Here is a 24,046-nt window from a genome sequence, read left to right on the forward strand (position 1 = left end):
GATACTGCATGTGATATATGACATCAGACTTTGTACATACCCGAGAAGTAATACGTTCGACGCCGACTATTTGGAAACGTTCGAGGTACCGACATTGTAAGTTTTCACCATATGAAAATGTGGGGAGCAGTAGCAATTTAGCGCAACGTAAGCTCCGTCAGACGGGGTGTTTGGTCGTTCCGATATTCCGATATTCCGGTTCAGCTTAATACAATGGCATTTTCAAGTCGGTGAGGTCTTTAGCCCTTTTCATGCTGGTCCAGCGAGAAGACAAATAGTTACGGAAAATGTTAAGCAAATTGCCGCCGAGCCGGCGGCTGCCTGATGCTGACTTCTGTAACGTCTTCAGCGGTTTCACCAAGTTCTCGGCGTAACTTGACACCCGACAGCGTTACCTGACTCAGGAGCGTGGCCACAAGGCTGCGGAGGGGTCTTTTTTTGCTGCGCCATGCCAGCTCTGCCGTTTTTGGCACGTTGCCAATTGACCTTGATTTGTTAGTCGGGTCAAACATCGCGCACATTTTAGAGATTGCGTCCATTGCCTCTGGTTCATGGCTGCAGGAGCTTTCCCCTCAGGCATGACCATCAGAGAAGCCGGCAAGTTAACACTCCAGATGTTGGATTTGTCATGTTAACCTGTCGTCGTGCCGTGCCATTGCTTATATTGCGTGTTACGTGGCTTCAGAAGGGTCGAATTCCGGTCACTATTAGTTTTGTATTGCGATGCGCGCATTCAGGTTTGTTCGTGGTTCCACTCGAAATTGACTTCGCAGTTTTATGCAATTATGCGTCGTAAACCTGGCTTGTGTATCCTCACAAAATAAACTTCCATCGCATTAACGAGTAATTCTCTTTCAGGTGCGGAATGGTTTACGCATCTTGGATGAAGAGCGTAACCTGTGGTATGTCGGGTATGTGAAAAAATATATGTGATTTTAGCTATCGGTGTCTTACTGTACCGATGAATCGAGACAGCTGACGTTCAGCGGTAACGTCTGCAGCTGGTGGTTTCTGAAACAGCTGGGGGGATGAATCGCTAGCGCAGAAAAAACAATAACATAAAAACAAGTACATGAGGCAGCTGAATTACAGCCCTTGCAACGCTTCACGCTTTGCAGCGCGTCCTTTGCAAGGCTTGAGGCCTTGTAAAGGACGCTTCCATGCACAGGCGCCGGGATGCTGTTAGGCGATGGCTGCGACTCTGTTGTAGCAGCTTTTAATTAGATGGATGAAATCGCAGCGCGGCGTAGGACTGGAGCAACAGAGACTGCTAATAAGAGCGCTGACAAAACGGTGCTCGAGTGGACGGGAGCGTCAGTGAGGGTGGTCTGGACCGCTGGCCTGCGCGTCGGACGATGCCGGACCGCAGCTGCGGCTCGACACTTCCGCCTCGCACCGGCCGGCAAGAATAATCGCACCGGCAAGAATAATCCTGAGCGTGTTGGGAGGGCCGGGATGTCGATGCGTCATATCAGGTACGATTGGGCGCAGCCCTCAGTCAGCCGAGAGGGTGTTGTGTCCAGACCTGCGGCCGCTTAGCGAACGGTCGAGGGATCCGGACGGCGATGCCTAGGCGAAACGTAACTCAGTTTACTCATGCTGCCGAAAGGCAGCGCTAGTGCACCTCCGCTTCCTCACAACGCTGCCGCCGGTCGGATGCAGAGGACCTGTACAACTATTCCCCACGACTCACGAAGCAGCCTGGCTGGGCACTGCGCGGTACCAAGCACGCTGTCGAATGTGTGGTGTTCGTGCTAGTCTATGTGTGCAGCAGTTAGCTGTCGTGATGTACTGACGAAATGTTCTGTTGCCTTTTATCGCGGTCTACCCCGCACGTTAGTCTCGGCTTCCGTACTTTCTAACAATGCGGCGTGGGCATCGTTAAAAAGGCAAGAACTGAAATGCACGAGAGGGCTCGCTAAAAACCGTCCAGATGGCATCCAGCAACGTCATCAGCTACGCGTCCCACCAGAGGTTCAGCTGGCCTGGAGTGTCGCACCCCAGCGGGGAATGCGCCGGCACGAGGACCGCGCCGAGCGGACCTCATGGCGCCGCGCGCGAACCGGGAGGCCGATATGAACGCCCTGATCCGTGCCCCGCACGTCGCCTGAGGCGGGTCGGTGCGGCGATTTGCCAGTCGTACCTGCTTGGCACGACAGCACAGACCTCGTGTGACAGACTTCCAACTAGACCCGGCAGTGCTCGTGGACTCGACTGGCTTCACACGCAGCGTTCGGTGATCGAGAATACTGCACTACAAGCCATGCCCCAACAAACTGGCAGTACGCACAGCACGGTCCGCAACTACCGCACCCAGAATCGCACAAGTGATCCGCGTTTCGGTTCGAATGCGACACAAGATTACATATCGTGACGGACGCATTGTTATGATCACCTAAGCTTACCATGACATAGAACGGTGCCAGCACACTTCTCGTGGGGAGCGTCGCGCACACGCCGTGAGTGAACTAAATAGAGCGGCTGTGCGATTCTGCGGTTCACTAGTTGTGATCAGCTGTGCTCTCTATTTCTTCTGGAAACTGCTCCCATCGCCACATCTATCCGGGTACGCTGCCCTCTTTTTGGCTGTAACACCGTTGTCACCGCGGCCAGAAGCCGACCCCTCCACGAACCTCCTCTCGCTCTCGCTCCCTCCCCCTCCCCTCTCGCCAACAACAGTCCATCCTCGTGCACGTCTCGTGTATTGACCAGCGCAGCCGGGCGGCGCCGGACCTAGTCGGCCTGCTCCAGCGCCATGCGCACCTTCTTCCAGTCCTTCAGCCGGCCGTGCTCGCGCACGTACTGCACGCCCACGCCGTCGTTGCGCAGGCGGTGCTGCGAGCGCAGCTCTTCGTAACGCTCCCGGTCGAACTTGGTGAAGCCCCACTTGCGCGAGATGAAGATCTGCCGAGCGGAAGGAGCGGGGTCACGCTGTGCGAACCCGGCGTGGAGGACCTGGTATGAATTCATGCTTTTGGCGACCGGTAGTGTCAACCAGCGTGACAAGCAGCCTAACAGGGCAAGCTCAAACCAATGCTCAATGTGTGATTATACTAGGACCAACACGTCTTTCCACCTTACAGTGAGCTGCTGTTTCAGGTCACTGGATAATGAGACCACGGATTGCAGGTGCTCTGGTTCTAGGCGCAATGGAAGCCAGCAACCTCCTGACATTCAATGAACCATACCATAACCTAGTCTAACGCTCAGGAGAACCACGCCATATCACACCAGCCGTTGCCCAGCACACTTAAATCGCTCCTCCTTTGATCCTACACATGGCCATATAGCAGTGTCACTTTGAACTGAAATCTTCCCCCGTCTCGCACTTCAGCAGCATTCCTTGCGAACTGCGCACACTAAAGCCAGAAGCAGGTACCATGTACACAAGAGGCAATGCAGCGCTCGAGCTCATCCCGATGCGGTCTGTCCGGGCTTGACGGGGCGGGGTGGAGAAGCCACATCCCCCCGCACGGTATAGGCCCTGCTGATTGCTGTCCCTGCGTTCGCCTGAGCGCGGCCGCCACGACACGGCGCCACTCCCAAATATGGCAGGGGATGTTCAGCCACGCCCTCGCCCGGCGGCGGAGCGCCGGCCCTCCGCCTCACCTTCTGGCGTCCGGGGAACTTGAACTTGGCGCGGCGCAGCGCCTCCACCACGTGCGACTCGAGCTTGTCCGAGGTGCGGATGGAGATGATGGGCTGGCCGATCTTGACGCGCGCCACCAGACCCTGCGGCTTGCCGAACGCGCCGCGCATTCCCGTCTGCAGCCTGCGGACGCGCCGGTGCCGGCGGCGGGTCAGGCGACACCCACGGGTGCGGGACACACGACACGCATGGCACGCTGGAGACGCAGATCCCCGAACAATGAGCCGTGGAGGGCAGCGGCGTGGTTACCAGCGGCACGAGCTGCAGGCGGCACAACGGCCAGCGAGTTAGGCAGCATGCACGGCTCCACAGTACCCGGTGACGTCAGAGTTCTGACGCAACCAAGAGCAACGAGATGCCATCGGGTTGGACGAGTCGCTGTGGGTGGTTGACGGGGCCGGGCGGACACGGCACGTCCGCACGGCACGGTATTTTCCAGCAGTCAGTGTCCCTGTATTCGCCAGAGTATGACCCTTAGAGGCAGAGTCACACCCAAATATTACAGGGTAGCCGAGTCGGGAGGCCCGTCGACTGGCAAACTTTCCCTCCCACGGTGTGGCTGCCGTGACACGTCGGACGGCAACGTAACGTAACGCGTTACGGCATTTCACACATGCAGCTACGTAAACACAATTAAAAAGATCAGGGACTAAATACTGAACGAAAGGGTATTTTTCCTTAGCGACGGATCTAAACGAAAGGAAGCGTCTTCCTCGGAGCTCTCAGCCCGGCTCCTCTGCTGTGACGGTATGACGTCATACCCCGCCACGGACGTCTCACCTATCGGCGCCGGCGCACGACAACATTTTGTTGATGCGGTTCACGTGGAACGGATGCGTCCGGATGCGAATATGGAACGCGTCCTTGCCGCAGTTCTTCACCAAGTACTGAAACACAGGCCACAGCTCGCGTGATGGAAGCTTGGCGAGCGGCGAGAAGGCGCGCCCAGGAACTCACCGCCAAAAACCAGACGGGCGTCACTTTACACTGAATCAAAAGAAGAAGCGCAAAGAAACCAGCCCGTAGGCCCAGTGATTTCTGTCCGCCTTAGCCCACATACACGACTGCCCTGTGGCGTTCGCCGGGTTGGCGCAGCCGCCGGGCCAAGGTCGGGGGCGAGCCATGCCCCGCACGAGATGGTCGGGTGGTGTCGGGCCGCGCCGGCGGGTGGCGTCGCCAGAGGCGCCGCTCCCGCCGACCGGCCGGCGTTGCTGTGGCCATGTGTAACCAAGACGGCAGCAGCATGGCCGCCGTCCTTTCTCAAAATGGCACTCACGTCAAAGTCGCACGGGGCGGGACTCGTCATCTTGTTAGCGTGCATTTATCAAACTAATCAGCTCGAGCCGAAAAACCGCTACCTAGGCTAACAACCGAACGGGAGGTTGGAACACACATGTAAACTGAGAGGAAAATCCCAAACAAATTAGCTGAATGCATCAAGGCATCTGAAATGCTTAACATCAACTTTGAATGCAAACCCACAATTCTGAGCCCCACATAGTCCCAGGAGATGCAACCAAGGTCACAGGGTTGGCCCAACAGAACGGTGACAACCAGCGCCCCTCCTCTCACAGCACATATAGACACCGTCACGCCGCCGCCGCCGGCTCGGCTCACCTTGTTGGCGCAGATGCGGGCGGCCTCGAGCGCCTCGGCGCTCAGCTGCTCGATCTCGTCCGAGACCATGTGCACGCAGCAGGGGAAGTCCTCCACCGAGGCGCGCTTGCGGCCCAGGTCATAGATGCGGATCTTAGGGTCGGGCACACCGCGGCAGAACCGAGACTTGGGGTACGGCTTGTTCTTGCAGTACCGATAACTGGGAACGAACACAAGGTGCGGAGGTCAGCATTGTAGCAGGCTGGACACTCTGTGGGTAAGATCATCTTCGTAGGTTTCAGAACTTCGATACAGTGAAATGCTGCGGTCTGAGGGACTCCACTTTGGGTAGCCACATGGTAGTGACTGTACAATTCTGATGGACTCTGGAAATACTTTAGCCAAGGTTGGTTGTGGTTGGTTGACGGGGCTGGATGAACAAGGTACATCCATCCAGCACGGAATTTCCCAGCAGTCAATGTCCCTGTATTCGCCAGAGAGTGACTCTTGGGGACAGAGACACACCCAAATATTACAGGGTTTAAGCAGGCAGATCAGACCCAATATCAGTTCATCTTAACAATTATAAATGGGTCACATGTGAGAGTACTGACTGAGACCATGGAATGTGCATGTCTCACTAATTTGAAGTAATCTCAATGTGTCTGTACCAAAGAATGTATGTATGTGGTTTTTGTCACTATCAGAGCTTAGCACAAATATAAGGTCCATACTGGCTAGTAACATGCCTGCTGATTCCCCATCTCCAGTTGATAAGACCATGAAAACTTTTGTTACTGAGACAAACATGCATGCATTTCTTAATGGGCTGTGGACCTGTGTATTCTGTAATTTTACTCCTCTCACTTCAATTAACGCACTGAGTCAGCTAAGATCACATAATATTAAAGGGACTCCTTCAAATTTGAAGGTACTGAAGCAAGTATCACATATGATGAGAAAAGCTCACTTCTAACTGTGTTCTTTTAAAGTGGACAAGACAGCTCTAGACAGCACAATTATATTTAATAAATTGCTTCTTAATTTGTCATGCTTAATTAGATCACCATCCTTGCACAACCTTGATTGAGAACCAATTGACAGTTGTTGTATCTGGAAACCATGATGACACATGCCAGATATGATATGAATGTGTCACCAATTAATTTTTATCAGCCTTTATCCCATCACTGCATGGCTTATGGAATGGCAAGATCTGAATGGCATGGTGCCATGAATGTCAAGATGACCTTAAAATACTCTTTCCGAGACATCCTTCCCATTTTTTTTTCAGGTGTGTAGCCCAGAAACTGGAAAGGCTTGGGTCTCAGGAATGGTGGGACTGTTAACAGCACTCAAAATCATTTTGTTGGCTATTTCACTTCAAAACCTTGATGTGGAAAACCCCTTTAACTTCACTTGTTTTTTTTTGGGGGGGGGGCATGCAAAATCCCTATTGGTGTCAATGCAGCCTCCACAGTTCGGAGCATATATGCTTCACTTCATATCGTCAGGACCGAGCCTAACAGTTAGGTGAGGTGCATTCTTGACAAAGAACAAAGTCAGCTGTTCGAGATGTGCGGTAGACCATGTAGTTTGTTGTGCACCACTCATGCTTAAGGTTTTGTGAACAGCTGGTTTCAGGGTCCCCAGACAAAATGGGAAAGTGTTGCCCAATAGGCGAGCATGTCACATTCTGAGGAGGTCTGCAGAGCTGTCCAAGGTGATGTGGGTGTCCGGCGAGTTTTCGCGGAGAGTTCACGCTAGTTGGCATTGGAGGAGGCACATTGTTAATAGAAGGCCCATGGCAGAAGAATGTTAGAGTTTCTCTCCTTGGAAGGGAAATGCGGGACGGCAGCTACCAAGTTAACGAAGCGTTACAAAATGTTACTTAGACATGTCAATTCACTTAATGCCAACAGTGGTTTGATTTGGTGAATACTGGTCTACAGAAGTGGCTCAATTTGAGTTTTCCATTACATTTCATGATCTGGTTCTTAAGTGTGCACATCCACACTTTCCCATAAAATGTGAGGCATCACATGCAAGTTATATAATACTTTGAGTAAAAATGCAGCTGTACATATCCTAGCATAGTGTACTGCCTTGGTCCATACAACACACATGGTGGAACAGGCTTTAATCTGGGCAATTCCCACCATAAGTCAATATTGTTCCCAATACCACAGGTTCTACTAGTATGAAGCATATGGCAAGTTGGACCAGCAAATGATTTCCATTTCTTTTGCAATTCAGTAACCACCTCAGTGACTACCCTGAGCAAACATTATTCCAAAAAGCTGATAGCTGCCCTCAGAAATTTGAAATAAAACGGAAGATTCTCATGCTGACTATGACATTCCTTCACAATGATGGAGGCATTGCCCAGCAAAATTAGGCAAGTCATCATTCACAAAATGATGAATTCAAGTGTCTTACACATCCCAATGCACTCATTCTGTGCAGACAGAAACCAATGATCAACAAAACAAAAAACACTGATTTACTCCACCTGAATAGAAAATCTGCACAATTTACATATCCTTGCCACACATTTTCTTCAAGATAATACCACGTAGCAGATGGACACATACGGGGTGCGGCGTAACTCACCATCTCGCAGGTCTCCTCCCCATCTTGCCTGGAAAGAACAGCACCTTGTTACTGACTGAAAATTAGAACAAGTCAAGATACAAAGAATGAAACTAAGGATCAACATATAACGACGACAATACACCAACGAACCGTCAAGCACCAGAACGCTCACCTCCCTGCGTCACGAACTGTCTAGAAAGGAAGTTTTGTTCCTCGTTGCGCAATGACAGCAATGCCTAAAATATAAAATACTTTTAGACCGTGAGTACTTTTGAAATATTTTTCTTAGCAATGTCCGTGGTAAGAAAATGAAAGAAAAAGATCATCTATCAAGTCCAAAATATAGAGCACAAGATACATCCCCTTTCTTGCATGTAGTAACCATACAATTGTTTAATTACAGCTCAAGGATGTCTGGGCTAAAACCTTGGCTAAAACACTGGAGTGACATTAGTTCGCGCCCGACCAGATCTTTGAAACGGGTCAGTCTGAGGTTGGGACAAGGGGAGCGCGGGAGTCACGTGCCCACTTCCTTCTCCCTCCCCACTTCACCCCACTCCATAGTGTTTCACGTGCGTCAGTGCGTCCATGTATGGCAAGACAGTGTATGGGATACTAGAAAATACAGCAGTCCAACGTTATGGCAATGTTGCAGGACAGACCACGCATCCCATCCGGGGCAGATTTTACATGTCAACTGTTTGGGGAGGGGGCAGTCCCCACCAGTGACCCCAAATCTCTTAGCAAACCGCAAAATCCCCTCCCCGAGTGAACGCCTTGGTTTAACATTAGTTCGCGCCCGACCAGATCTTTGAAACGGGTCAGTCTGAGATTGAGACAAGGGGAGCATAGGAAGCACGTGCCCATTTCCTTCCCCCTCCCCACTCCACCCCACTCCATCCCTTAGGTCGTGAGGGCCCCGAAGGTTCCCTCGAGACCGACGCCCGAAGGGTCGATCATAGGTCGCATTAGGGTTCCGCCCATTGGTGCCCCCTGAGTCAATGAGGGCTTCTATGTCGGTCAGGAACCACCAGTGCCGATCTGCCGGCTCTGTGTCAGTCTGGGCCAGAGGGCCTTTTCCCAAGAAAGGAAATGGCTTGGATCCGCGATTTAGATTGGTCGGGGCCACTGAGTTAATTGGGGCCTCTGTGCTCCAAGGGTCAACAATGTCTAACACGGGATTCTGTGTTCGCAAGGATCCAAAGAGTGAGGGCCCGATGGGAAAGCTGAAGGCTCCGAATGGCTGACTGCAGGTCATATTAAGGACTCCCTGCCCGTGGCCCTAAATATCATTTAGAGTGCTTGTTACAAAGTGCCCAGGTGTCATAGGAGACTCCGAGAACAATTTGGTCGCCATTTCGGCCAGAGACCACCAACAAAAAAGAGCCGGCTCCGTGTCTGTCCAAGTCCTAGAAGGCCCATTTCCCCATTAGGGACTGGGTCGGAGCCCACGATTTCCATTGATCGGAGCCTCCTGGAACATTTGCTCAATAAGAACAGGGACTGGACCCCGAGTGTCCGACGGCCTTCTGCGTTGGTTGTGGCTTCCGGCAATGAAAGCAGCAATGAAAGCCTATTATGAGAGTCCACACACAGTGAGACAGTGAAAGGCCCCTTGTCGGTCACGGCTTCCAGCATGAAACGAGTGAACTCCGCCCCACTTAAACTCTGCATCTAAGAATCTAAGGGTCAGGTCGCGGTCAGTGTGACATCGGGCCGAGGTCAGTGTGACTACAAGGCAAGGGCCAGTGTGACTACCGGACAAGGGTTAGTGTGATTACCGGGCAGGGGTAAGTTTGACTACCTAGCCAGAGTCAGTGTGACTATCGGGCCGAGGACAGTGTGATTACCGGGCAGGGCGAGTTTGACTACCTAGCCAGGGTCAGTGTGACTACCTAGCCAGAGTCGATGTGACTATCGGGCCGAGTACAATGTGACCACCGAACATGATTCAGTGTGACTACAAGGCCGGAGTTGGTGTGATTACTGGGCCAGAATCAATGTGACTACCTGGCCAGAATCAGTGTGACAATCGGACAGGATTCAGTGTGAGCTGAGCCTGTACGTGGCAGACGTACAAACTTAAAACGGACACCTCGTTCTGAAAGGGTATGATGACTACGCCGCCTTCCACGTCAAGGAGCTGACGTTCGCAATTGCAATCACGGTAAACTGGAATCAACGTTTCTGGTGTCTGGGGATTAAACCTTAAATATGTTGCTGTTGCCGGTGATGTCGATACCAATTACTGTTATGTCGATGCCAGATGCCAGTTTTGTCGTTATGGGTGGTGACATCAATTACGCGGGCATTACAAACGCATTCTGGCCGGTGTCAAGGCCTTGCAGTGTACCCTTCTACTACCCTGAAAAATCCAGAGCGCGGTCTTATCCCACATGGCATTTATGCGATGCGACCGTACACGCCTACAGTGTTTACGAATAACGCGGGCATTCCGACAGCGCACCGAACAGCACAGGAGCAAGTTTATCGCGCCTCGCGAGAGCACAGGAAAGCAGGCGCTCTCGACCGACCGCCATCCGACCTGCGGGCCGTCCTCTGGCGGTAAGAACTGTCAATGATGTATCCTCGTGCCGCGTTAAAAACCCGTCATTCGGCTGCTAACTGTGGTATGGTCACGAAACAAAAATCCAAGTGGATTTATGGTCATCTACGAAGTATGAAGGTATCCGCTTTGGCCACTTGACCTTGAAGCAATCTTTCAGGCCAGGGCAATATTAACGCATGACAACAGGAACTTAAGACATGCGGCTTTGAAACGAACATGCGGCACCACAGTTGAACTAAGCATGCTTAGGACAGCGTTCTGAATCCGAGTTGGTTAACAAATTTAATATTATGCACGACGTTCTGTACAGCAAACGTGAAACATAACACGGAAGACGCTGGCACACGGAAGACGCTATTTCGGCGCTGGCTCCGGGAGTTCTCCCAGCAACAAGCTCTACTTAGCTGGGTGGGCTCCCTGGACATCCAGCTCAAAACCCAGCACAAAAATGGCCAGGTAATTGCCCCATCCGACTTGTGTGACTGTATAGCCCTTACTGACACGATGAATTGAGAGGTTGTAGCTTATTGGGCGGTTATAGCAGGCTGTCATCAGCTGACTTTGGTTAATGACTACTTTAAGCCTTCTCATCTATGATTTTTCCCTACCTATCACATAACACAGTTCCTTCGGGTCTGCGCCACCTCTTCTCCTCCTTTTTTACGTTTGTTTCATGTTCTTAGCTGGGAGTGCCGCGACTTGATTTTATGTTTTCTGGTGCTAGCGTACGGTTTACTGCGTCGCTGGGATTGAGGGAGGGGCACTCCTGGCTGCCTGTTCTTGGGTAACGGCATAGAAAAGAATCTAAAAAAAGAAAAAAAGACTTAATATTTTCCTGAACAATAGCTGATTAGTTGGGTGATGTAGTTGAGTGAGCTTAGAGAATGTTCAAGGCATGGCCTGGCCGGATAACGTTTTTTTGATAATTTATTTGGGCCAAGAGCGTAAACATTTCGTTTGCAATAATGCTCGCACTGATTACTTGGCACTGCCTGAGAGGTGGTAAATGTGACAGCACTAGCAGATAGGTGTTTAGCCTGGAAATACAAAGACATCTATGGTGTGGGCATAATATCTCAAAATAAAATGTTCTCTGACTGAAAGGTAAAAGCATTTTTATACTTTAGTGGTCCAGTACTATCAAAAAGTTATGTCACAAAAGCGCCGACTACGCAGTCATTAATAGAGAGGCTGACATGTTTAGAGATGTTCACTTCATTGCCACTCAGGATCAACAAGTATGTATATCAAATCGCATAGTAATTGTGTAACAAAGCAGTGACATACATGAAGCTAGTGTAAGATCAGAAATAGGGGTTTGAACGTAAGAATAGTGAATAGAACCACGTAAATATAGGAGAAGTGATAAAAAATATGCTATACTCTGGTACTTGTACCTGGCAGAGATGAACATTAAGACCAGGACCATCTCTATATTTTTGCCTTTCGCCGCATATCCCTGCTGTGCGCCACAATCTAGGGTTTTATGCCCTTCGGTGCTCGGGGCTTTCGCGAAAGCTGGGTCGTCGGCGATCGAGGTGTTTGGAAAGTTGATATCCCGTGGAGGAAAGGTTTTAAGAATGGCTTCGAAATTGGTGAAAGCGAACATCCTCAAGTCGCTTCCCGTATGTACTTATACATTTGTGTGTCGTGAATGTTAGCGGGATAGAATAGCGCGTCCCTTTTAAAAGTACTGTGCTATTAGGAAGTTGGTACATTCAGTATTCCAGCCCAAACTGGGTAATTTCATGTGGAAGTACTTGTAGCTTCATGATGCTAATTACAGCACCATCCATTGTGCATCAATTAGTAATATGTACTTGCCAGAGTCAGGAGTGATATTTTTATATTATTGTTATCTATCATATTTTACAAGAATGAGTATTTTGCTCTGGCAAGATGGCAAAAGCAAAAGGTTGAAAATGTTACAAGCATTTCACATCAGTTTAAACCTTGCTCAGATCTGGACAACTTATGATTACTGAGAGAATGCATGAACATGACATGTTCAACAAGAGGTCATTGGTGTCGAGGCAAAGCTGCACCACTGCCTCAAATTGATTGAGCACTCAGGGCAGTCTGAAAAATGTCTATCTATTGCATCAGACTGCCATGGCAATGATGTGTTGTACCTCAATCATGTATGAATTGAATTTAGGTCAGGTATAATTGTAAGGTAATATAATGTTGTAAAGGAAGACCCAGGCAAGAGAAAGACCAAAATTCAGGACTATTTAACCAAGGCTGAACTCAGCTTACGTGAGATCAAAGCTCAGCACACTGAAGTTGAGCAGGTACCCCAATCAATGGATTTTTTTACTGTGGACTGATCCTAGTCACTTGCCAACAGAAGTCATCACCTTGACTTACCATTTGAACAGTCTAGCATAATGCCAGCAGTCAGTTAAAAGGCAGCCATATGGTGATTGAGAAAGATGTCTTGAGTGCAAGTCAGTGGGCTGAAAGCTGCATATGTGTTCATGAAAGCTGTAAGCACTAGCAATGATTAGGAGATTCCTTTTGCCTATCAAACATTTTAAAATCATATATGACTTATCATAATATGTGCATGGTAGAAGAACATCTGAGTTCCCTGTGCCTCAGATTCCTTGCTGCATCACTTGTCTGATGCATAATCTCAAGTTTGTAGCAACTTATCCTCATTCCACACCCACACAATGGCATGGCTGGGTATAACAATAAATTTTCATTTTGAGTCATCCTCATGCTTGCAGTTTATTTTGTTGTCCTTTTACCTGCCTCTATGTATTCAAATGAGTGGCCATAAACTTCATTGCTTCCTGACAGCTTTCACACTGGAAGCTGAACATGCATAAGCTGAAATTGTTGACCAGTCTCATGTCCTTCAAAGCCTCCTAGCCTTCTCATGTTTTCATTTGCAGTTTAGGACAGCATCTGCAGATCACTGCTGCCATCTATGCAATGTAATGATGTGCATAAACTTTCTTCTGCACTGTGTTGGTCCACACAGGCTGTGCATCACAATTTCAAAGTATTAACATATTACGCATTGGTTTCACATATCTGTCAGTCTGTCATGCTTAATCTTTTGATCTGATCACCTGAACTCTTTCATGCCTGAAGTTCCAACCTGTTTTTGCACCCAACTGAATTGTGCAGAGTAAGCATTTATCCTGGCACCTTGAATGCATGACAGGGACACCTCAGGTGTCAGAAGCCTCCACTGAAACGTGGCATCACTGTTGCTTTGGTCAGGAGAGTTTTGCACTACTGTCTCCTCAGAATCATTGTTTGTTTTAGAAAACCCATGGAGGCACCATGTGTCACAAACATTCTTCAGTGTCAACATGGTTTAAAGCTGTGTCCACAACATTGTGGATGTAAGTCCTCTCACATGGCCAGGATACCCTCATCCCACCACCTGGATACCCACAGCAGTGGCGATGTTTCCCCACATGTGACCCCCCCTCTCGGTGCCGTCCTGCCGCTTACGCTGCTGTCGCGGCCGTTGCAGTCACGGTGCTACGCGGCAGCAGGCGGCAGCCAAGTCGTCCGACTATGGCGTCCTGCCGCGCGAGCCGCTCAAGACCAGCTCGCTGGCCAACGGCATGCTGGTGGCCTCCGTCGAGAACCAGTCGCCGCTCTCGCAGCGTCGCCATAGCTGTCAGGTGGGGTGCAGGAAGATGGTCAGGGGCAGGGAAGGTGAGAGGGAACACTTTGACCTCCCTCACCAATCCGCCATGGCACGCTGTTGTGCATTCTTGCTGTTCATGATCATTATGAATTTGTCAGCTAACAGCTATGCTGTGTTTCTGCAAGATGGTCACACCATCCATCTTGTGTTGATGAAGTATCTGAACATCGAGGCTGCATATTGTATGGTCTGCGATGTTCACAAAGTCTTGCACTTATAGCAATATTTGCGTCATGTTTGCATTGCGTGACCTGACCTGGGACCTGACGTGACCTGAACACCCCAGTCAGTCACCCGGCTCAGTTCCTGCTTTGCCGTTGTTCTCACGGTGGCTGAACGACGATTGCACTGGCCGTCCGTCTCAGGCGCTGTGAGCCTCACTTACCGCCGGTCGCGTCGAACAGTGTTCACAGACCGTCGTCCTGCGTCACCACCGTCCTGCCTGACCGCCGTCTGCGCCACCACCCGTCCCGCCTGACCGCCGTCCAGCCTGCGTCACCACCGTCCTGCCTGCTGACCGCGTCCTGCCTGCTTGACCGCCATTGCCTGCCTGACCCTGCTGGTCCTGCCTGCCTGACCACCGTCCTGCTGACCGCCGTCCTGGCCTGCCTGACCGCCACGCCATCTGCCGGCCGCTGCCCTGCCTGACTGCAGTCCTGCTGCCTGACCGCCATCCTGCTCCACCGCCGTCTGCCTGACCTCCGTTTTGCTGACTGCTGGCCTGCTGACCGCCGTCCTCACCGCCGTCCTGTGTCACCGCCGCCCTGCCTGCTGCCTGCCTGACTGTCGTCCTGCCTGCCCGACCGCCGTCCTGCCTGACCGCCCTCCCGCCTGACCGTCGCCTCGGCGCCGCCGCAGGGCCGGCGGCCGATACGAGACGCCGGAGAACCGCGGCGTGACCCACCTGCTGCGCATCGTAGCCGGCCTCTCCAACGCCGAGGACACCGCCTTCGGTCAGTGACCGCGTGGCCCGGCGCGGCGCGTACGGCGCCCGCCGACTCTCCGTCCGGAAATGGTCATGCTGGCGACCCTGCGTGTCGTGGTGTGGGCAAACTACATGGTTTTCTCTCAGCTTGTTCCATTTGCTTTCTGCCACACACTGAGCATTGGCCAGAGCCCCAGCTCTGATGCAGCCGCGGTGATCCTTTGGCGTAAAGAACTGTGGAGCAGTGGTAGAACGGTGGAGCTGTGGTTATCGTAAATGACTGCGAACTTTTGTTGGTGAATTCGACACTCGCCTGGTCATTCACTGTCCTGGCCTGCGTCGATGCTGATTGTCACCCTCCCATGACATCTGTCCAACATAGCATCTGGTTCACATGAACATTGTCCCCAGTGCAGCAGCAGCGGGCGTTCTCTCGCACTCCCCGACGCTGGTGCTTGTCGAACCGTCTCACCCGCTTGGCATGGTGTGACAGCTTTACCATCGACCTCCGAACTGGCCTCGTCCAAACCCTGAGATGACGCCATGTTCCTTGACTGCCCTGTTTCGTTGGTGCGGTTCGTCGTGACCTAACTGACCCTGTCCTCCCCACTTGTGGCGACGCTGCGCCCACTCCATCTCCAGGACTAGCCCATTCAGTTCTGGACCTAACACTGTACATGCAGTCTCCAGTCTGACCTCGCATGATGGCAAGTATGATGATGACAAATTGATGATGATGGTGATGCTGATGGTGACAAGATGATGGTGATGAAGGCTGCAGGCTCCCAATATCTGACCTGACCTCGCTGATCCCGCGTGATGGTGTTGCATGTCCCAGGCCTGGCCTCACCTCGTCCTGACCCTGCCAACAGTGTCATGCGTCCCCCAGATATGAGCCGTCCTCGTTTGACCCCACATAAGGGCACCGCGTGCCCCAAGGGCTGACCCGCCAGTTGTAGCAGGTGGCTGTTTCCCCTGCCTGTACCGTGACGATGTTGTGTGTCCTCAGGGCTGACCCGCCAGCTGCAGCAGGTCGGCGGCTCGCTGACCTGTACCGTGGACCGCGAAGTGCTCATCTACTCGGCGGACGCCACGCGCAACCACATGTGAGCTCCGGAACAGGAGTGTCCAGCTGTCCCTGATGGTGTTTGTGTATAAGCGTGCACCACACCCATTTTGTCATCCCCCCAAACCCTTCGCGCCCTGTCTCTTTTCTTCGGGCAGTCAGTCGTTTTTTTGTCATATTCAGTCTCTACCACGCTTACCATGTCAGGTGGGAGGGACCGCAGTTGTTTTTTACTCGGTTTTCATCAGAAAATTTCAACACATCGATTGTCTCTGGGCATGTCTTTTTTTAAATGTTGCGTTGGACCTCGGGTTCATTCAGGCTCTCCGCGTACTAGGTTCGTACTAGGTGTGCGACCAATTATCGCTCTCGACTTTTCTCTTTCATGTTGAAAACCTATTGGTTGGCTGACAGAGTATATTACCCCAAGTGGTGATGCATGTGTTAAATCTCGGCTAACCGGACTCTGCCATCGGCCGCCCGCAGGGACCTGGTGATGAAGCTTCTGGCCAACGCGGCCACCAAGCAGGTGTTCAAGCCGTGGGAGGTGCAGGACAACAAGGCGAGGGTCCAGCTGGACCTGAAGCTCACTGCTCCTGAGGTCCGTTGCAGTGATGGTCACGGTAGCTGACCGGATCACAGGCGCTGACAGCGTGAGATGGATCACTAGTCAGGTCCCTCTTTGTGGTATGCCATTCATGGGGTGTTTTTGTTATTGACTTGTTGGCAGGTCTTTTTGACGCCCAAGAACTGCAAACTCGGCTCAACGTCAACAGCTGGTCAGAATCAGTGCAGCTGTTGAGTCATTGACCTGACTTGACCATGTGCTAGGTCGGTCTGCTGGATGAACTGTGCTGGGTGACACTTGTCTGACCTGACCTGACCTGACCCATCACTCTGCCAGGCATTCCTGCCAGAATGCCTGCTTTCAGTGGTGTTCTGTCAGTCTGAACTGATCATGCCTGATGGGGCTTGACCCTTCCTGTCTCCCTGTTTGGGGCTTTGCTGCATGTAGCTCCTGGTTTGACCCGAACTGACCTGACGCGACGTGATCTGATCCTATCCACAGCAGGTGTTGCAGCCAGAGGATCTATACCTGACCATGTTCTGCCTGACCTGTCTTGACCTGCTCTGACCTGACCGGCGCAGGTATCACTGCTGGAGGACCTGCATCTGGCGGCGTTCCGCCAGTCTGACCTGGGCCACTCGCTGCTGGCGGCGCCCCACGCGCTGGGCTCGCTGGGCACGGACCAGCTGGCGTCGCACCTGTCGCAGACGCTCCTCTCGCGTCGTGTGGCCGTCGTCGGCACCGGCGTGGACCACGACACGCTGACCCAGTTCGCCCAGAGCCTGCAGCTGCCCGACGGCGACGGTGAGGCCGGAGGTGGGAGGGTGACGTCACCCGGCTGGTGACGTCAGACGGTGTGGAGCGGTGCTGGCTAGGGAGGTGTGTCGCTGGGGGGGAAGGGGGGGGGGGCTGTGCGCTGGAGGTGATGGACGGGCTCACCCGGGTGACGCCCTCACCGGACGCCCGCACTTACTCCACCCGGTCTCTTTCTCTCTCCCCATCGATGCCAAGATTCAGCATTTCGGTTGGAAGATTTCACATTTGTGAAGAGTCGTGGGCGCTCAACCTTGGACTCATTTTGGTCTCCCAACCGTAAATGTATTCATTGTCCAGCGGATTTTGGTCTCCCTCAAGGCGTATCGAAGTCATATCGGTCCCCATGCCACCTCCCACCGCGACGATTCTGACCGGCGTCTCTGCGCGCGGCGGCAGGGCCGGCTCGGGCGGCGCGCTACGGCGGCGGCGAGCTGCGCACCGAGCTGGGCGGCCGGCTGGCGATGGTGGCCGTGGCGGCGGAGGGCGCCGGCGCCGCCGCGCCCGCCGCCGTCACCCAGGCCGTGCTGCAGGCGGTGCTCGGAGCCGGCGCCGTCGTCAAGTACGGCGGCGCGCGCGGCCTGCTCGGAGCGGCGGCCGCCTCGGCCGGCGGCGCCGCCGCCGCGCTCGGCGCCACCTACCCCGACGTCGGCCTCGTCGGCTACACGGTCGTGGCTGAGGCGAGCCAGGCGGGCAAGGTGAGTGGCGGTGGTTGGGGGTGTGCGCTGGCAGCGCAGGGCGCAGGCACTGGTTTTGAGAGCTGGGTTATGAGCTGGAGCGCACGACGCTTTTTTGCAACGGGGTTCGTCTGGAGCTTTGTCGAATGCGCACGGCGAAGTGGTGTTGAAGGCCGCTTCTGTGCCAGAAACCGTGGACTTGTCACGTGTAAAGCGAGCGTGAGTTGATGCGATGGGTTATCACACTGCGTTCATGCTTTCACTGCAGGACGCCCCACGCCGCCGGGGTGTACTTGCCACACGATGCTTATAGCATTGGCAGCAAATCGATCAAAACAGGCATGTCTGCGATGTTGCTTTGAAATCGTTGCGGCCGCTTCTGACGCTCCTGTCCGCAGGCGGTGGAGGCGGTGAACAAGGCGTTCAAGACGGCCTCGCTGACGGCCGAGGACGTGAGCCGGGGCAAGGCGCTGGTGAAGGCGGCACTCCTGCGCGCCGACGACAACTCGGGTCGGTGCCGACGCCGCGCCCCGGCCCGGGCGGCGGGTCAGGGCCGGGGCGGGCGCGATGTCCGCTGCTGTCGGCAGCCGCCGCCTCTCGCCGAGTGGTCTGGCTCAGCCGGCCACTCAGGTGCCCTGAGAGGTGCTGGGTAAAGTCCGAAGGGTGGGCACTGGTGCACTGGATGCAAGCTTGCCCAGGAAGCAGGTTCGTCGATGGTTTTGGAGTTTCTCCGTCTTGCCATCTTGAAACTAGTGTGACGGCGTTGGTGTTCTAGTCTCGTGCCTGGTTCTTGCGCGGTGTCTGGGTCTGCCAGTCGCGGGCTCTGACTGTATGCCGTGACCCGTGATCGCGCTGCCAACGTTCTGCCGTGTTGTGACCGGGCGCCGGGGCCACAGGCACCGCCGTGGAGTCGATGGGCGTGCAGGGCGCCTCGCTGGGGGCCGTCACATCCGTCGAGGAGGCCGTCAAGGCCGTGGACGCCGTCAAGCTGGCGGACGTGCAGACGGTGAGTGTGGGCGGCAGCGGCGACCCCGCAGGCGGGGCGAGACACGCCCAGGCGGCGGGGTGAGACACGCCCAGGCGACGGACGGGTGCTGTAGTCGCCCGCTCAGACGACCACGGACGGGTGCTGTAGTCGCCCGCTCAGACGACCACGGACGGGTGCTGTAGTCGCCCACTCAGACGACCACGGATGGGTGCTGTAGTCGCCCGCTCAGACGACCACGGACGGGTGCTGTAGTCGCCCGCTCAGACGACCACGGACGGGTGCTGTAGTCGCCCGTCAGACGACCACGCACGGGTGCTGTAGTCGCCGCTCAGACGACCACGGACGGGTGCTGTAGTCGCCCGCTCAGACGACCACGGACGGGTGCTGTAGTCGCCCGCTCAGACGACCACGGACGGGTGCTGTAGTCGCCCGCTCAGACGACCACGGACGGGTGCTGTAGTCGCCCGCTCAGACGACCACGGACAGATGCTATAGGCGCCCGCTCAGACGACCACGGACGGGTGCTGTAGTCGCCCGCTCAGACGACCACGGATGGGTGCTGTAGTCGCCCGCTCAGACGACCACGGACGATGCTGTAGTCGCCCGCTCAGACGACTACAGGGGCTGTAGTCACCCGCTCAGACGACCACGCACAGGTGCTGTAGTCGCCCGCTCAGACGACCACGGACAGGTGCTGTAGTCGCCCGCTCAGACGACCACGGACAGGTGCTGTAGTCGCCCGCTCAGACGACCACGGACAGGTGCTGTATTCACCCGCTCAGACGACCGCGGACAGGTGCTGTAGTCGCCCGCCCCGACCACGGACGGGTGCTGTAGTCGCCCACTCAGACGACCACGGACGGGTGCTGTAGTCGCCCGCTTAGACGACCACGCACGGGTGCTGTAGTCGCCCGCTCAGACGACCACGGACATGTGCTGTAGTCGCCCGCCCAGACGACCACGGACAGGTGCTGTAGTCGCCCGCTCAGACGACCACGGCGCTGCAGGTGCTGTAGTCATGGCGAGCAGGGCTATACTGTAAGGCTAAACAGGCAATTTCCATAAACGGGGCTCGGATTGTTAGTCGAATAAAGCCACAAATGTCTTTGCGACGTGCCATATGTGTTATGATCTTGTGTGTATGGAAAGCGTGAAATCCAACAAGGACCATGTGTTTCCTTTGGAGTTTGGCAGGCACGCAACAGCATTAGTTGGTTCGGCGACCAAAATCTAACTTGGAAATGAGTACAAATGCGCGTACACTTGCATGAGTTAATCGTTGACACATTCAAATCAACGCGTAATAGCTGTAAAACTGAACAAAGATCAGCGGAAAATTATAGATGAAACCATACAGTTTTTAACCACAGTGCAATTAGAAGGGATGATTGGTCCTCCTTGTTTCTTAAGCCCACAGTTTTCTCAGGCCGTCGCCGACAGCGGACGCTTCAACACGTTTGTGGGTCTAGTTGTGTTCGCTGCTGCACTCTTGGCCAAAATGACGTCATTTTGGGCATTTTTACCCGAAACACTAACGCGCCGGAGCGAGCCATCCAGGTTTGGAGTAAAGTTGCGACTATTAAGTGAATATCTGGTACAAAGTTGACGGTTAATGTACATTTTGCACGTATGCGAAATTTGGACTTGAAAAGCATGTGTAAAGAAACACATTTACCTATAGGCCTTATGCTACAACGTTTGTGTGCTCCAACATAGAGTACCAAAAAAGGAAAGTGTTCGAACCGTCCCACTTTTAAATAAACCCGTTTTTTAAGTGGCTCAATTCTATGGAGCTTCCAGCCGTTGCACTGGCTCCTTTGGTAGGCGTGTCCAGAAAGCTTGTGACCGCCGAGATTGGCCTCCTCTCACGCCTCGCCTTCCCCCCCCCCCCCCCCCCAACGCCTCGGCCCCCTCTCATGCCTCGGCCTGCTCTGTTTCAGCTGCACAAGAAGCTGGTGGGCGGCAAGCTGTCCATGGCGGCGCGAGGGAACCTGCAGCACGTGCCGTACCTCGACCAACTGTAGTCCGGTTCTGCCTAGTGCTGTCTGTGTGTACAGTTGTCGCGTGCCGGAGCCGTGTGCTGGTCTGTTGGGGGCAGGAAGCGCGGGGGAGGCGCGCGCTCGAAAGCCAGTTTTGTCGTGGAAAGGCGCTGGGGCATGTGGAGGGTTTCATGGGAGAAAAGTCCATGCTAGGAATATGAAAATCGGGCGATATTTATTTGGAACGTTCAAAATGCGCAGATGGTCAAGTCCTGTTTGGAAACCGCAGGTAAGAAACGTCGAAGGCAGCGTTTTCATGCCTTCGTTTCGTCGTTAATCGTTAAATTTCGTCGTTAATTTCATCCTGGAGGATCGGTTGTTGGCCCGGTTCCCATGTTGCGTATCCGTTCAGCCATGCCCCTGCCGATTCCGATGTCACCAGCTGTCCGTGAACCAGAGCCTGACGGGCCTGTGATGATGTTCGCGCTCTACGCCGAAGGCTGCGACGCAGTGTACAGAATGCCTGAAATATATGAATACAAATGTGGAACTTAGCTCTCCATTGGACCCGGAAGGTGGTACATTCACTTCGCGTCTGCCACGGGCTCGCCGTCTTCAGGTCTCGGATTTATTCAAGGTTTAAAAGCGGCATGTAATCGATGTGGTCACTATACTGCGTAACGAACTTCTACACGCGATTTTCCCTACCAGATATGTGCACAAATGGGGTGGCATTGCACACTGGGAGTTGCTGCCCCGGGGTGCCCAGTAGTTACGCAGTGCGCCTGGGAAACACGAACCGCCTGGGTTCAGGAAACCTAGGGTTCGATTTCCACCGGTGCCCACCATTCCTGCCTGGAGGGCGACGCCTTATAGGCTCAGCAGCTGGATGGTCGCAAAGCACCAATGGCAAGAGTTCGTGCTCTACGTATCACACAATCATGGCTGGGAACTCATGAGGCAGGGGCCCGTCAATATGGGGGACGGGGGTATGCAAGAGACTGGAATTTTCGCTGCTCTCTCACGTCGTCAGCGATGATTCTGTGGTGTTAATTGATGGCTCGGCCACCCAACTTAACGGCTTCCCTCCTCCCGTGCCCACTCCTCCCGATCACTGGCTGGCCATCGGCCTGGTTTCAAATCCTGGTTTGGCTATACACTCTGGCATTATAATGAAATGTCCTTGGCGGTATTAAGTGGTACGATGCATTTTGAGCTTAAAAAGGACCGTCCTCCAGGGAAGACCTCCAGCGCTCGCGGTGCTGCTGTAAGTCACATTAGAGGGGACATTACCAAGGCATCCGTGAGCAGAAGTGGGTAGGGCTCCATGCACGACTGAAAATTCAAACAATTCAATTCAGCACAGGGACATCGCCGACCAATTAAGGGATCGGTAGGCATTTCGAGTTCATTTTCTTCATGCCACGCGAAAGCGCGATGTCGCACCAAAAGTGGGCACTGGCCCAGCATTCTGTACAAAAACACGATGTCCTGTAAATAGTCAAAGCCCACTCATATGCTTATGCGATACACCCGAACCTCCAGGCGCGAATCCTTGGACTCCAGCCCGAGAACTAAATTCATGAATCAAACTCGTAAACCTTGAAAACTTCATTTGAAATTGTAGAAGGTGGGCAGTTACAATATTATAAGTGTAGCCGCATTCGCATTTCGGCTGTGAAATTGAATTTTTCATCTTTAATTGAGCAAAGATGGAAAATATTTATCCTGACTTTATCTACTTAATATATTGAAACCATTATAATTTTGGAACACCTAGCGGAAAAATATGGAAGCTCTTCACGAGTTAAATGTAACCTACGCTTTGTGCTGCGGTATTTTTTTTGTTTTGTTTCGTTCGTGTGTAGGGTTGGGTGTCGGTCTGTATATTTTTGGAAACTGTGTGTGACCATGGACGTGTTGCCCTAGATGCTTCGTGAGGTGTTGTTTGAACTGTTACGAAGCGGGAACGATAGTTTGAAGTTTTCAAGACTGTGTGTCCAAAGTGTTGAAGCTGCGAATTCATCCAAAAAATGGCGGATCTTGGACCGAATAACTCATTTATGAGCGCTCAGGTAAGGGTGGCCGGTGTGCCAATGTACTGCGTTGTCTGTATGACTGTGTTTTCATGACGATTTTCATCTCTTCACCAGTATTTGCGGGCGGCGAAGCATTAATCGTCATACCATTCGCTTTTCGTGACAATTCCGGCGCGAACGGTTGGCTTCATTTCCACTTGATTTGGTTTGGGCTTGAGAAACATTTCCCAATCCTGAAGCCAAATTTATTTTTCAAAATGCAATGCTAAAGTTTTGGTTGCGATTGTACCATGTGATCTGACTTTGGATGATCCTGAAATGACTTATTCCTGCTCAGATTGGTCATAACTGAAATTATCACTGTTAATCCTCAAAAGCATTAGTATATCTCTATGTGTCAATGCTTGTTGCATGTAATGTGGTAATAATGGTGAGATCTTAGAGTTACCAGAAGGTATGGGACATTGCTGACCATGATAATGGACGAAAGAAGGGGTTTGTTAAAACCCTGCAATGCTTGCTGTGTGTCCAAATCTTAAGTTTTCCTGAAGAGTGGTATATTATGTCACATGCTTTTGGCCTCCTAACATCATGTACCATTTGTCATGGGTGAATCATTAATAAGCTATAGGGGTACTCATGTAGCCTATGGCAAATGTTTGTCATGTTTAATGAAAATCTGATTTTTTGTTCTGCCAAGTAATGAAAGTGATTAGTTAGTAGCATTGCTATTATAGCTACTATTGCAACCCATTGATAAACGCATAGTTTGAATAGTACGATTGCATGGCAAACTAGAGAATTGAAAGATTGAATAGGATAAGATGGCTAACAAATGTGGCCTCCTTAATGGCCAAATATGGCCATCATTGCCCTCAGATATGGTCATCTGATTTATGCATCTAT

At 52.7% G+C, this 24,046-nt stretch overlaps 2 protein-coding genes across 2 annotated transcripts; one reads left to right on the forward strand and one right to left on the reverse strand.

The window, feature by feature from the left end:
• Positions 1 to 2,685: 2,685 nt before the first annotated feature.
• On the reverse strand, positions 2,686 to 8,088 carry LOC119095451 (60S ribosomal protein L10). The gene is made up of 6 exons (XM_037218278.1): positions 8,013 to 8,088; positions 7,859 to 7,886; positions 5,267 to 5,465; positions 4,430 to 4,536; positions 3,610 to 3,772; positions 2,686 to 2,904 (listed from the first exon to the last, which is right to left on the reverse strand). The coding sequence occupies exons 2-6, from the start codon at positions 7,879 to 7,881 to the stop codon at positions 2,734 to 2,736; spliced, it is 663 nt and encodes a 220-aa protein (XP_037074173.1). The 5' UTR covers positions 7,882 to 7,886; positions 8,013 to 8,088; the 3' UTR covers positions 2,686 to 2,733.
• A 5,004-nt stretch (positions 8,089 to 13,092) lies between these two features.
• Positions 13,093 to 21,655, forward strand: UQCR-C2 (Ubiquinol-cytochrome c reductase core protein 2). The gene is made up of 12 exons (XM_037217998.1): positions 13,093 to 13,100; positions 13,906 to 14,059; positions 14,451 to 14,455; positions 14,944 to 15,038; positions 16,020 to 16,116; positions 16,563 to 16,677; positions 17,226 to 17,448; positions 17,857 to 17,891; positions 18,030 to 18,155; positions 18,533 to 18,644; positions 19,031 to 19,140; positions 21,063 to 21,655. The coding sequence occupies exons 1-12, from the start codon at positions 13,093 to 13,095 to the stop codon at positions 21,144 to 21,146; spliced, it is 1,164 nt and encodes a 387-aa protein (XP_037073893.1). The 3' UTR covers positions 21,147 to 21,655.
• The last annotated feature ends 2,391 nt before the right edge of the window (positions 21,656 to 24,046 follow it).

This window comes from Pollicipes pollicipes, unplaced genomic scaffold (assembly GCF_011947565.3).
Source record: "Pollicipes pollicipes isolate AB1234 unplaced genomic scaffold, Ppol_2.1 Scaffold_4219;HRSCAF=4965_pilon_pilon_pilon, whole genome shotgun sequence".
Lineage (NCBI taxonomy): Eukaryota > Metazoa > Arthropoda > Thecostraca > Pollicipedomorpha > Pollicipedidae > Pollicipes > Pollicipes pollicipes.

Excerpts from the sequence above, each read along its gene's own strand:
- LOC119095451 (XM_037218278.1), bottom strand. The coding sequence starts at position 7,881 with ATGGGGAGGAGACCTGCGAGATG. Across the intron at positions 5,466-7,858 it reads GGGAGGAGACCTGCGAGATG|TTATCGGTACTGCAAGAACA; the intron begins GTGAGTTACGCC and ends GTTCGTTCCCAG. Across the intron at positions 2,905-3,609 it reads AGTTCCCCGGACGCCAGAAG|ATCTTCATCTCGCGCAAGTG; the intron begins GTGAGGCGGAGG and ends TCCGCTCGGCAG.
- UQCR-C2 (XM_037217998.1), top strand. Across the intron at positions 17,449-17,856 it reads GCAGCTGCCCGACGGCGACG|GGCCGGCTCGGGCGGCGCGC; the intron begins GTGAGGCCGGAG and ends GCGCGGCGGCAG. Across the intron at positions 18,645-19,030 it reads GCGCGCCGACGACAACTCGG|GCACCGCCGTGGAGTCGATG; the intron begins GTCGGTGCCGAC and ends CCGGGGCCACAG.